Source organism: Cricetulus griseus, chromosome 4, assembly GCF_003668045.3.
Source record: "Cricetulus griseus strain 17A/GY chromosome 4, alternate assembly CriGri-PICRH-1.0, whole genome shotgun sequence".
In the NCBI taxonomy this organism is placed as follows: Eukaryota; Metazoa; Chordata; class Mammalia; order Rodentia; family Cricetidae; genus Cricetulus; species Cricetulus griseus.
Genome location: NC_048597.1, coordinates 151,547,098 through 151,560,668, shown reverse-complemented (window position 1 = coordinate 151,560,668; position 13,571 = coordinate 151,547,098). Strand labels below are relative to the sequence as shown.

The 13,571-nt window shown below is 38.8% G+C and overlaps 1 protein-coding gene across 1 annotated transcript; it reads right to left on the bottom strand.

Annotated features, from left to right (window-relative positions):
• Nucleotides 1-12,019: 12,019 nt before the first annotated feature.
• Nucleotides 12,020-12,955, bottom strand: LOC100769733. The gene has a single exon (XM_027412294.1). It carries the CDS (start codon nt 12,941-12,943, stop codon nt 12,020-12,022), a length of 924 nt encoding a protein of 307 aa, XP_027268095.1. The 5' UTR covers nt 12,944-12,955.
• Nucleotides 12,956-13,571: the final 616 nt, after the last annotated feature.

The following is a 13,571-nucleotide window of genomic DNA, read 5'->3' as shown; positions in this document are numbered from 1 at the left end:
ACTGCTTGGATGGATTTCTCTCTCCTAAAGCTGAACCTGACCCCATTCTCTTATAACACACACACACACACACACACACACACACACACACACACACACACACACACACGACATCCACTACCACAACCACACTAGAAGTCAATTGCATAAAAATTAGGAGAGCATTTTATTGTGTCTTGGAGGGAGACAAACTTTTCTTGAGCAGAATATAATGGAAATGATAAGCATGATCGATCTATTAAGATTTAACACTTCCAACCATCAAAAGACATCGGCTTTAAATGACAAACTGTGATATGGCTAAAAAAGATAGACTATGAACACACAAAACATGCATCCCTGATAAATACCATGCCATTTATTGCAAGCAATTAATACAAGGAACTACAAAAGACAAATAAAAATGAATAAAATACTGTTTTAAATGAAGAATATATAAGGAGTCACAAACTATTCTTTACATCAGTGGTCACGAGGAAAGGCTATTTATTTATTTTTCACAAGGAGATACCATTGTGCATGCACCAAGAAGATGAAAACCACAAATAGTGGAGAAATTTTACAACAGTGACACCTCTCAAGTATTATGTGTCAGAGTATAAAACCATTCTGGCTGTTGAATAAAAATTCAAGCTTCTCTGTTGTGATTTCATTAATAATAAGAAACAGAAAAAAGTGACAGACAATAAATGACATTGGCCTTCTTGTCTGTCAAATGAACATACATATAAGACAAGTTCTCTGATATTTGTCTTTTCTATGCTTCAAAGGCAACGTTCATTTAGTGGAAAATTTATTTCAAACAGTGAATTTTTTACCATCCAGGGCTAATAATGCCACAATGTTCTTTGTGTTGCTAGGCAACAGCAGCTAGCCGAAGCTCCCAGTCAACCACATGATCACAAGTGCAAATAGCTGACATTTTATCTTGCTATGTTCTCTGCTTCATGTGGATGTGGAATAACTTCCTTGACGTATTTAGCAGTTTAATATAAAATAATCTTAGTGTTAGATGATTTTTCCCGAGAATAAACTAATGAAAAATTTGAAGCATATTTAAGGTATGTCAGGCTAGCTACTGATATTCTGTAATATAAGGATATTAAGTGCATTTACAACACACAGAATTTTTCTCTTTGAAAGTCTTATTAGGACTTAGCCTCATCCGAAAAACTATTGACACATACTGTTTGATGAAAATTTTTTAAAGAACGACTGTTTATGAAAGTGATATTCATAACATTTGTCTCTGTAGATAAACTACATATAGTTAGAGAAAAAACAGAGAATTAGCTCACTATGTTCCAGTTAGAGAATATAGGTTTTATAGATCACAGATTCTTGTTGCAGTCACTCAACTGTCAACCTGTAGAGGCAATGGCTTCAAATTATTACAAAGAAGGTGTGTGGCTGTGTTGGGTAAAATTCTATTTATGAACATTGAAATTTGAATTTAATGTTTGTTTTTTCTTTTCAAAGCATTTGAAATATATAGAGAAATATTTGCTCATGAATAATACCAAATTTACTTTGAGTTAGAGTTGGCCCATGAGCTAAGATTGCCTCTCTGCTCTGGGATTAAGGAGTTGCCTCGGTTCTTAGGGCAATACAGCAATCCAAACTCACTGAATTGAACCATTAACCCTGTTACCTTTGCTGTTGATATTGATTATAAATGATTACAATATAAAAATTAAATGCTGAGGACCATAATGACCTCAAATAAGAATAATCCTTATAGATGACACATATTCCTTTTAAGGCTCATCAGCAAATAAAGAAGATGATACGTGATCCTATCCCATTCAAGTCCACAAGTGGCCACTTTCAACATATGACATAAGAAGGAAGTCATCACCAACCCCCATGCTAGATTTTGGTCAGCCAGAAAAATGTTCTTATTGGTGCATGGTTGTGTGTCAGTCCTGGGTGACTTTGCTCCTCTTATAGTGCTAAGGCAATAGTTTTCTTATAGACATACTTTTTCTTACAAATGTGATGGCTCATTAACTGTGTCCTTTGCCTTAGAGAAGCTTCTCAGTTTCAGGAGGTCCCATTTATCAATTGTCTATCTCAGTGTCTGTGCTTCTGGTGTTATGTTCATGAAGCAGTCTCAAGTACCAATTTGTTCAAGGGTACCTCCCACTTTTTCTTCTAAGAGGTTCAGTGTGGTTGGATTTATGTTGAGGTTTTTGGTCCAAATAGACTTAAGTTTTGTGCATGGTGATAGATATGGATCTATCTGCAGTCTTCTACATGCCAGCATCAAATTGTGCCAGCACCATTTATTGAAGATTCTTTCTTTTTTCCATTGTATAGTTTTAGCTTCTTTGTCAAAAATCAGGTCTTTGTAAGTGTGTGGGTTAATATCAGGGTTTTCAATTCAATTCCATTAGTCTACCTGTTTATTTTTGTGCCAGTACCAAGCTGTTTTCAGGACTATAGCTCTATAATAGAGCTTAAAGTCAGGGATGGTGATGCCTCGGAAAGTTCCTTTATTGTTCAGGGTTGTTTTGGCTATCATGAGTCTTTTGTTTTTCCATATAAAGTTGAGAATTGTTCTTTCAAGGTCTGTGAAGAATTGTGTGGGTATTTTGATGGGGATTGCATTGGATTTGCAGATTGCTTTTGTCATGATTGTCATTTTTACACTTTTGATCCTACCTATCCAAGAGCATGGGAGAACTTTCCATTTTCTGGTATCTCCTATAATTTCTTTCTTTAAAGACTCAAGGTTCTTGCTATACAGGTCTTTCCCTTGTTTTGTTAGCATTACTCCAAGGTATTTTATGTTGTTTGTGGCTATTGTAAAGGGTGATGTTTCTAGAAAAAACAGCAGCCCAGAGAATGGGAAAAGATATTCACTAACCACACATCTGACAAAGGGCTGATTTCCAAAATATACACAGAACTCAAGAAGTTAGTCACAAAACACCAAATAATCCAATTACAAAGTGGGGTGCAGAACTAAATAGAGAATTTTCAATAGAGGAATCTAAAATGGCTGAAAGATAGTAAAGAAAGTGCTCAACACCCTTAGGCATCAGGGAAATGCAAATCAAAACAACTCTGAGTTACCATCTTACTCCTGTCAGAATGCCTAAAATCAAAAACACCAATGATAATTTATGCTGGAGAAGATGTGGAGAAAGGGGATCACTTCTCCACTGTTGGTGGGAGTGCATTTTGGAAATCAGTATGGGGGTTCCTCAGAAAATTGGGAATCAGTCTACTACAAGATCTAGCAATCCCACTTAGGCATATACCCAAAAGATACACATTCATACAACAAGGACATCTGTTCAACCATGTTCATTGCAGCATTATGCATTATTTGTTATAGCCAGAAGGTTGAAGCAACCTAGATGCCCCTCAAATGAAGAACGGATAAAGAAAATGTGGTACACTTACACAATGGAGTACCACTCACTGGAAAAAACAATGAATCTTCAAATTTGTAGGCAAGTGGATGGAACTAGAAAAAAACATCCTGAGAGAGGTAACCCAGTCACAAAAAGACAAACGTGATATGTACTCATTCGCATATGGATTTTAGACATAGAGTAAAGGATTACCAGCCTGCAAACCACCCTGCCAGAGAGGCTGGGAAACAAGGAGGACCCCAAGAAAGACATTCATGGTCCCCTGGAGAAGGGGAAAGGGACATAATCTCCTCAGCTAATTGGGAGCATGGGCAGAGGGGAGAGGAGTCATGAGAAAGAGAAGGTGAGAAGAGGGGAGGGGAGGACATGAGGGAACAAGAAAATCAAGTCAGGGGAAGAATAGAGGAGAGCAAAAAAAGAGATGCCACATATGTGGATTTTAGACAGAGAGTAAAGGATTGACAGCCTGCGTCCCAGGCTGCTGGAGAGGCTGGTAAACAAGGAGGACCCTAAGAGAGACATACATGGTCCCCTGGAGAAGGGGAAAATGGACAAGACCTCCTGAGCAAATGGGAGCATGGGGGCAAGGAGGAGGGAACTAGGAGAATGAGAAGGGGAGAAGAGGAGGGGTGAGGAAGACATGATGGGGCAGGGAGGTGGAGTTGGGGGAAGAATAGAAGAGAGCAAGATAAGAGATAATATAATAGAGGGAGACATTATAGGTTTAAAGAGAAATCAGGCACTAGAGAAATGTCTGGAGAGCTACAAAGATGACACCAACTAACAATCTAAGCAACAAAGGAAAGGCCACCTTAAATGCCCTCTCCGATAATGAGATTGATGACTGACTAATTTATATGCATCATATAGCCTTCATCCAGCAGCTCGTGGAAGTAGAAGCAGACACCCACAGCTAAACCTTGAACTGAACTGAAATCCAGATGCAGAGAAGGAGGACTGATGAGCAAAGGGTCCATACCAGGTTGGTGAAACCCACAGAAACAGCTGACCTGAAGAATGGAAAACTCATGGTCCTCAGACTGATATCTGGAAAACAAGCATGGGGACTGATATAGACCCCCTGAATGTGGGTGTCAGTGAGGAGACCTTGGAAATCTATGGGGCCTCTTGTAGTGGATCAGTACTTATTGCTACCATAGGAATGGACTTTAGGAGACCACCCCACAAGAGGGACACTCCCTGAGCCTAGACACAAGGGGGTGGGCCTAGGCCCTATCCCAAAGAATATGACAGACTTTGAAGACCTCCTATGGAAGGCCTCACCCTCCCTGGGGAGCTTAAAGGGTATAGGATGGGTAGGGCATTAGTTCTGGGGTGGGGGGAGAAGGCGAGGAGGGGAGAGAGAGGGACCTGGGATTGACATGCAAAATAATTTTTTTTTCTAAAAAAAAAGAACAGATATACCAAAATAGAGGGAGCCATTATAGGATTAAAGAGAAATCTTGCACTAGGGAAATGTCCAGAGATCTACAAGGATGACACTAACTAACAATCCAAGTAATAGTGAAGAGGTTACCTTAAATGCCCTTCTATGCTAATGATATTGATGCGACCTTATATGCCATCCTAGAGCCTTCATCCAGTAGCTGATGGAAGCAGAAGCAGACACCCACAGCTAAACACTGAGCTGAACTCTGGAATCCAGTTGCAGAGAGGGTAGAGTGATGAGCAAATAAGTCGAGGCCAGGCTGGAGAAACCCACAGAAACATCTGACCTCAACAAGGGGGAAGCTCATGGACTCCAGACTGATAGCTGGGAAACCAGCATAGGAGTGTTCCAGACCTTCTGAATGTGGATGTCAGTTTGGAGGTCTAGTTAATCTATGGGGCCTCTAGTGGTGGATCAGTATTTATCCCTAGTACATGAATGGACTTTGCAAGCCCACTCCACATACAGGAATACTCTCTCAGCCTACACACACAAGGGAGGTCCTAGGACCTGCTCCAAATGATATGACACACCTTGAAGATCCCCCATGGAAGGCCTTAATCCTCCCTAGGAAGCAGTGAGGAGATGGAATAGAGGGTTGGTTGGGTGTAGGAGAGGAGGGGATGGAGAGGGAACTGGGATTGACATGTAAAACAAGTTTGTTCCTAATTTAAATAAAATAGTATAACAAAACAAACAAAAAACAAATGTGATGGTAAGTAAAGGTTCTAGCCCTGCAATCTTGTTGGCCTGAATTCAGTTCCTACAGCTGCATGTGGCAGCATGCATCTATAGTTCCACCAATCCTATGGAGGAGAAAGGGGAGAAAGAGATTTCAATTGTCTGGAAGTCCATGGGCAGTTTACCTGGAGTATACAGCCAAGCAAGAGAGATCCTGCCTCCGCAAGTTAGAAGGAGAGGACTGAATTCTGAAATCCATGGCATGTGTACACACACACACACACACACACACACACACACACACACACACACACACACACACACACACACACAATGTGTTGGTTAGTAAGGAATAGTTGGTTAGAGCTGTCATTCCAGTATTTACAGGCTGCGGTTCCTATTGACTTGATTTCAAAGCCAGTGTGGGCTACACAGTGGAGATCTCTCCATAACTACACCACCACCACCACCAAAATCAAAAGAAAAAAGAAAAACAAAAATTAGCAATGGTGAAAACTCAGTGATTCCATACTGAAAATTACATTTCTAGGTAGTAGAATATCAAATAAGAGTCTCTAAAGCTGCAGAAAGCCTCATCTGGACCCTGTCCTCAGACCAGCCTTGGCTCCCTGTTGAACAAAGAATCTAGGATCTGGATTTGAAAGACTCACATTGGAAACCTCTTCACCACAAAATGTGCAGCCTTTGTTTCTCCCAGCTCTAGCAGGATAACTGTGTAGTGATGCTACACCATATATAGGTCAACCCTTATCAGAGAGGTCTGGCTGGGTTGTCACAGATGGGTCTGTTGGATGACTTCAAGACCCTGTTAGTCACAGGGTAGGCTCTCCTGCCTTGCAACCTTAGAATCCTCCTTTTGTCTGCACACAGACAGGGACTTTTTCCTTTGGGAACAGTTCAACCCGTTAAGCTGAGTCATAGGAGCAGAATGCCATTTTTCAAAAGTACAACAAAATTAGGACACTAGAAAAAATGATTTCCATCAGTTGACTCAGCCCAGCTCTGTGGCAGACAGGTCCATAACCAGAAGGCCAGTGAATGCATAGATTGAATAAAGAACTTTGTTACAGGAAGTTGTATAATTCTGTCTGCATGACTCATCATTGTTCCACAGAGAGACTGTGAGACATAATAACTATAAGTGGTTAGGTTAGAAAATGAAACAAAATGAAAAAAAGTCAATTTTCTAATGCTGAAAGGAGAATGCTTTCTGAGGGACCAACGCTAGTAAGAGGAGATTGCAGCCACTTTGAACAGTAGTCTAGATTTTTCATTTTCATAACACAATCACACATTCCACACATTCCAGTTCTTGATTTAGGAAAATTTAAGTTTCCACAAAGCAACTTGACATGTAATTAAGCATATAACTCTTTCTCAAATACAATGCCTGTAAATAATCACAATAAAGAATTTCTGTCTCAATAGAAGTTTATGCCTATGACCATTCTCCACCAGTTTGATTATTTTTTGATGCTGTGAAATGAGTTCAGGTCCTTGCATATGATAGGCAACTATTTTACCTCTGAGTTCTAGCTTCACCCTCATTGACTAACATTAGATCCTTTACTTCAAGCTGTGTGAATTCACCATGACTTCTGTGGCATTCCTTAACATGGCTGTAAGAAAATAAGCTGGAGTTTCAGCTCTAACCTACCATTCCCTGTAGCTATCACATTTAAAAACAGTTAATATTTATTTAATGTGTGTGTGTGTGTGTGTGTGTGTGTGTGTGTGTGTGTGTGTGTGTGTGTACGCTCACTCACTCACACTTTCATATAGAGGTCAGAGGACAGTCTTTCATGTCTTGATAAAACTTTTATGGTAGAAAGTAATCCTTCTACCAATTGTTACATATTTATTTATTTACTTTTATACATGACTGAAAAACTGTTGTGAAAATCCATGTATAGTTTTTGCAGCAGATGCTTTAATTTTTCTTGTGAAAACTGAATACCACATTATGTCATTCATTTGGAATATCAACATATTGGCTTCATAGAAAGTAAACTGAGCATGGTGTTCCAAGAGGCAAAGGTGTGGGGTGAGGCAGGAAGACATTATTTAATTGCTACTGAGTCACAGTTAGATAGGAACAAGGATTTTGGTGTTCAGTTGTAAAGTAGGATGATTGCAGATAATAGTGACTAATCCAAAAGAAAATATTCTAAAGTAAATTTATTGCCATAAATAAATGTGAATATATTAAGCTTTATTTAAGCATTGCACAGTGTATATGTATATAATGTTCACTTGGTGGGGGCCATTTGTTCTGAGCACTAATTCAACCTAATTAAGGTTGATAACAACAGGAAACTAAAGGAATGGGTAGGCTTTTGCAAAATCCATTAATAGGAGAAACCCTCCAAGGTGGTTGAGTATAGTTTTGTAATGGTTACATACTATAGAAAACAAACAAACAGATGAAAAAACCCAAGAACCCAAATGAACATGGTCATGGAAAAGTACTTGTAATTCAAGAAATGAACACATAAAAAATTGGCTCATTTAAAAAACGTATCTAAAGAGAAAAAAGCTAGGAGTCAGAAACTTAATGTTTGTTTTGTGTCTCTTCTTGAATAGTTCTAAGAATATATTATCATAGACGTTACAAGTTCTCATTCATTATGAGAGAGACTTCCTCTACCATCTGATGAAAGCAGATACAGAGACTAATAGACAAAATTAGGCAGAACTGGGGAGTTCTGAGGAAGAAGGGGAGGAAGGATTGTAGAGTTAGAGGGTCAAGGACACCAGGAGAACACAGTCCACAGAGTCAACTCAGCAGGCCTCATAGAGGCTCACAGAGACTAAAGCAGCAATCATGGAGCCTGCATAGGTCTGCACCAGGCCCTCTCCATACATGTTATTATTCTTTACCTTGGAGTTTTTGTTAGACTCCTAACAATGGGAGTGGCAGTGGCTCTGACTCTTTTGCCTGCTAGTGAGGCCTATTTCGTTCTACTTGGTTGCCTTGTCCAGCCCTGATACTAAGATACATGCCTAGTCTTATTGCATCTTGTTATGTCATATTCAGTTGCTATCACCAGGAGCCCTGCTCTTTTCTGAAGGGAAACAGAGGAACAGTGGATTTGGGGTCAAGGTGAGGAGGTCTCTGTGTGTGAGGTGGTTGGAGGAGGGCAAGGAGGGGAATCTGTGGTTGGGATATATTATATGAGAGAAGAATACAAAAAGAATTAAATAATTATGTTGTAGAATTCCTGCCCAGTTCCACAGATGCCTTGCCCCAAATGAGCACACAAATGCTATATTAATTATGAAATTATTCGCCAATTACTAGCGCTTCTTATTGGCTAGCTTTGTCTTAATTATTAACCCACAACTACTAATCTATGCATTTCTACATGGGCTTATCTTACCAGAGAATGCCTGACTCAAGTCCTTACTCCAGGGTTCACATCTCGACCCCTCCTGCCTACACCTCCCAGAATTCTCCTCGTCTGGTAGCCCCACCTATCCTTCCGGCCTGGCCACTAGTCACACAGTGTTTTATTCATCAACCAATGAGAGAAACATATGTAAAAAATACATCTCCCATAAGAATTCTCATTTAATGACTGTGTTAACTAGCTGTTTTAAGGGCTGGAGAAATGACTCAGTGATGAAGAGCTTCCTCTGTTCTTTCAGGGGATCTGAGTTCAGTTCCCACCATCCATATATCAACTTACCAATGTCGGTGACTTCAGTAACAAGGAACTCAACACTTCTGAACCTCAACTGTACTAGACATGCTCATTTTGGCACATATGTGGCCACCCCCCAAATAATAAATATAACAAAAATTAAATTAGTTATTTAAGGACTTTTTTTTTTGCTTTTTCGAGACAGGGTTTCTCTGTGTAGCTTTGGAGCCTATTCTGGCACTCGCTCTGGTGACCAGGCTGGCCTCAAACTCACAGAGATCTGCCTGCCTCTGCCTCCCAAGTGCTGGGATTAAAGGGGTGCACTACCAACGCTCAGCTTATTTAAGGACTTTTAAGACTGACTACCTAAGGAAAATTCATCTTGAGAGTTGATTGATGATAGTGACAGCTGATGGGTTCTAAATTGATAGCTGAGAAGCAACAATAGAGTTAGAAGATTTCAAGATGCATTTAAATAATATTTAGGGTCAGAGTGAAAAGAAGGGTGATCATTATAATATGAGAGCTATAAAGTTCAAATAACATATAGACTCAACAACTTATATGTATACAAAGAGGATGTCTATGTATGTGTGTACATACATATGTATGTATAAAAAGAGGCTATGAATTGGAGAGCTTCTTTCAAACAGTCTTGTAGAGCTATGGGGCATTCACCCATCTTCTTTTCAACTAAAGTCATTATCAAATAACTGTTTGTATGGTGAGCAGCCTGTGAAGAACACACACAGATAAAGTAGATTGCACTACCTGACATAGTCAAAGTAATCATACTAACCTGCAATGGTTAATTTTTTAAAACTTAACTAGATTATGAGAGTTCTAGGAATGGTTATGCATGCTCCTGGGAGTGTATGCAGTCCATTTCCAGAGATGATTTACACTGTTGACAGTAATAGAAGGGAGAGAAAAGACCCCTTCTGGAAATGGGAGGCACAATTCAAAGGTGCTGTTCCAGGTGAAAAAGTAATTGGAAGGCAGCAGGAAACTTTTAGCTGCTTTTCTTCCTGATTATGTCTATTGCTGCTACTCTCATCTATTCCAAGTCTCCAGGGAGCTGTCAGGCCCTCTGCTGGATTGTGACCACTGAGACATTCAGATTCTTGGAAGGAGTACTGTTTTTTTAATTTATGTATTACTTCTCCAGTGTACAGATGGTATTTGTTGAATCAGATAACTATCTAATAAATCCCCTCTTGATTTTTACTAAATTCAACCCACAATAAAGTATATCTAGTATGTATTTCTGCACCCCCATTACACATGAATGAAAATATTAAAAAATGAACATTGTATCAGGGTCTTGGTTGCTGATAGAAGAATATAAAAATCATGTTACCCTTTTTCTGGGATTGTCACAGAATGACTCTGGATTAAGCCTTTAGTATTTTTGTACATAATCAGTAAGAATGTCCCCATTATCTTGAAAATCCCCAGGGAATTTTTGACAGCTAAACTTTATAGAGCTTAATCACACTTTAATTTTTATACAGCTTTAGATATTCATCTTAAAAGATAGCATCCCATTTTCCAGAAGTGGAGATAATAGTTGTGTACTTAAACTGGTAAGACGTTCCTAGAGGCATGGATATAACCATGTGGATTGACTGAGTCATAATGCATCAATTAATTTTTAGTGCAGCTAGATAATAAACAGACAAGCACAGCACGGAAGAGCAAAGGGCAAAGCAGAGGATTGTTGACTCGCACAAGCACAGCATATAACTATATCTGTAGATCAAATGTTAAAGTTCTGATTAAGCTACCAAAGTAAGGTATAGATTTCAAGCTAGATATTTCAGCTATTATCCTGCTCTGATTTATGCTATTGTTGAGTGCATATAGTAAAGGAATTTAGAATTTCCACTTGGATGATGGGATTATCATTCTGGTTGAGAATTCACTTAATTTTATATCAGTTGGTAGCAAAAGACAGGCCAGCTGAATGGATTTGGGATTAACTGTCCCATGTGATTTTATTATTTATTCTAATATACCCCTCAAAGATATAAATGACTCAACAGTCCACATAGCAAATGGCATCAAATTTCATAGGAAAACAAAATATTGAAAGTAGAACCCCAAGTGAGACACAATGTTGACATATGTACCAATATGCAATGGATTATTCAAATAATACAATAGTCACTAACAGGTTTGCAACATCTTCTTTTAATTATCATTTTTAGTTAACAATAATATTATTTCTATAATTTTAGGCAACACTGAAGCAGGTTTTTAAATACTATAGATCAGTGAATTCAGCCAAACACAAGGCTTTATTTCTATTTACAATTACCCAGACCAAAAATCATTTTGAGTAGTATCATAGCCTAACATCCAAACTGCATCTGCTTAATCCCCTCTTATTGTCAAGGCTATGAGCACACATTTTTTCATTTGTAAATATGTGAATAATACTAAGATTTTCTCTGATAGGTACTGGTATTATTACGTAAGCTATTCATTTAAAGTTGTGGGTGCACATTATATATTTTTTAAAATCTCAAAGATAAATATTATGACTATCATCATTATCCTCATTCTCATATTAGGCTTCATCACTATCATCATTGGCATTATAATTTTAAAATAGAAGTAGGGCTCTGTAAGCCTCAAAATTTTTCATTCTATATACTTTTCGGACATTGCAGCATGGATGCAAAGATGATATAAATGATGAGAATTGTGAAGAAGGGTTAACACAGGAAAGCATCATTGATACTCTAAAAATTAATGAAGTAGGGCTAACAAATCACACACAGGCAAAATAAACATTTGTTTCTAATATGGCAGTTCCACTCATGAGTCTTCCATGTTCACCTGTTAAGAATTTTCTTCATAGCTGATTTGACATCTTTATTTCTCAGGCTGTAGATCAATGGGTTCAGCATGGGAACAACAGTAGTATAAAACACAGAGGACACTTTCCCTTGTTCCATTGAGCTGACTGATGATGGCTGTAAGTACATGAATGCAGCAGAACCAAAGAAGATAGCAACAGCAGAGATGTGGGAGCTACAGGTGCTGAAGGCTTTGGACCTGCCCTCAGTGGAACGAATGCGCAGGATGCTGGCAATGATGAAGATGTAGGACATAAGGATGGTCAAGGCAGGTGTCAGGATATTTAGTGCACTCAAGAAAAGAACCAATAGTTCATTGATGTATATACTGGAACATGATAGCTCCAAGAGTGGAAAAAGGTCACAAAAATAATGGTTTATCACATTGGTCTTGCAAAAAACTAACTTTAACATAAAGCCTGTGTGAACTGATGACCCAACAATACCCAAAGTATAAACTCCCACTGTGAGCCAGAAGCAAAGATGATGAGACATGACTACATTGTAAAGTAAAGGATTACAGATGGCAACATAGCGATCATATGCCATTGCAGCCAGCATATGACACTCTGCAATAGCAAAAACAAGGAAGCAGTAGAGCTGAGTCATGCATTCAGTGTAGGAGATGACATTCTTCTCTGTCACAAAGTTCACCAGCATTTTGGGGGTAATGACAGTAGAATGGCAGAGGTCAATGAAGGACAGACTGCTGAGGAAGAAGTACATGGGGGTGTGCAGGTGGGAACTGAGCAGGATCAGGATGATCATTCCCAGGTTCCCCAGCACTGTGAGCAGGTAGATTCCAAGGAAGAGGAGGAACAGGGGCAGCTGCAGCTCTGGTTTGCTTGAGAGTCCACCCAAAATGAACTCGATTACCATTGAATGGTTTCCAGACCCCATTATCCTCTCATTATATTGTCTGAGGTTCTAAGTTTAAAACAGAGAAATGAGTACACTTTTCTGCATCATCTGTATTCTCTCTCTTCCTCACCCTTCTTTCTCTCTCTCTCTCTCTCTCTCTCTCTCTCTCTCTCTCTCTCTCTCTCTCTCTCTCTGTGTGTGTGTGTGTGTGTGTTTGGGAGAGACAGAGAGATAGAGAGACAGAAACAAAGAATTCTGTGGAGATCAGCATCCATCATCAAAGCAGACATTTGATGTAATCACTTCTTAAGCTTCTTCTGTTTCCTTGGGATAATCAATAACTGCATGATCTGAGGAAGTGTAACAGACATCTAGGACCTTGAAATTAATACTGATCATAATCTTTTAGGATGAGTGGGAAGGTCTGTATTTTTACTTCAATTTCAAACAATGGATTATTTATTTTATTTTGAAGATATTTTTCTCTGCCTCTCAAAATCTCTACAATATATGGTTTCATGAATATACTGTTTAAAATGCATAGCAATTAATTTTAATCAGACTCAGAAAGAACAAGAATAATAAATGTTTCCCTTCATTTCTATTTGTGACTGCATTTATAGAACTATTTTCTACACTGAAATTTTGACTCTAAATAAATGACCAA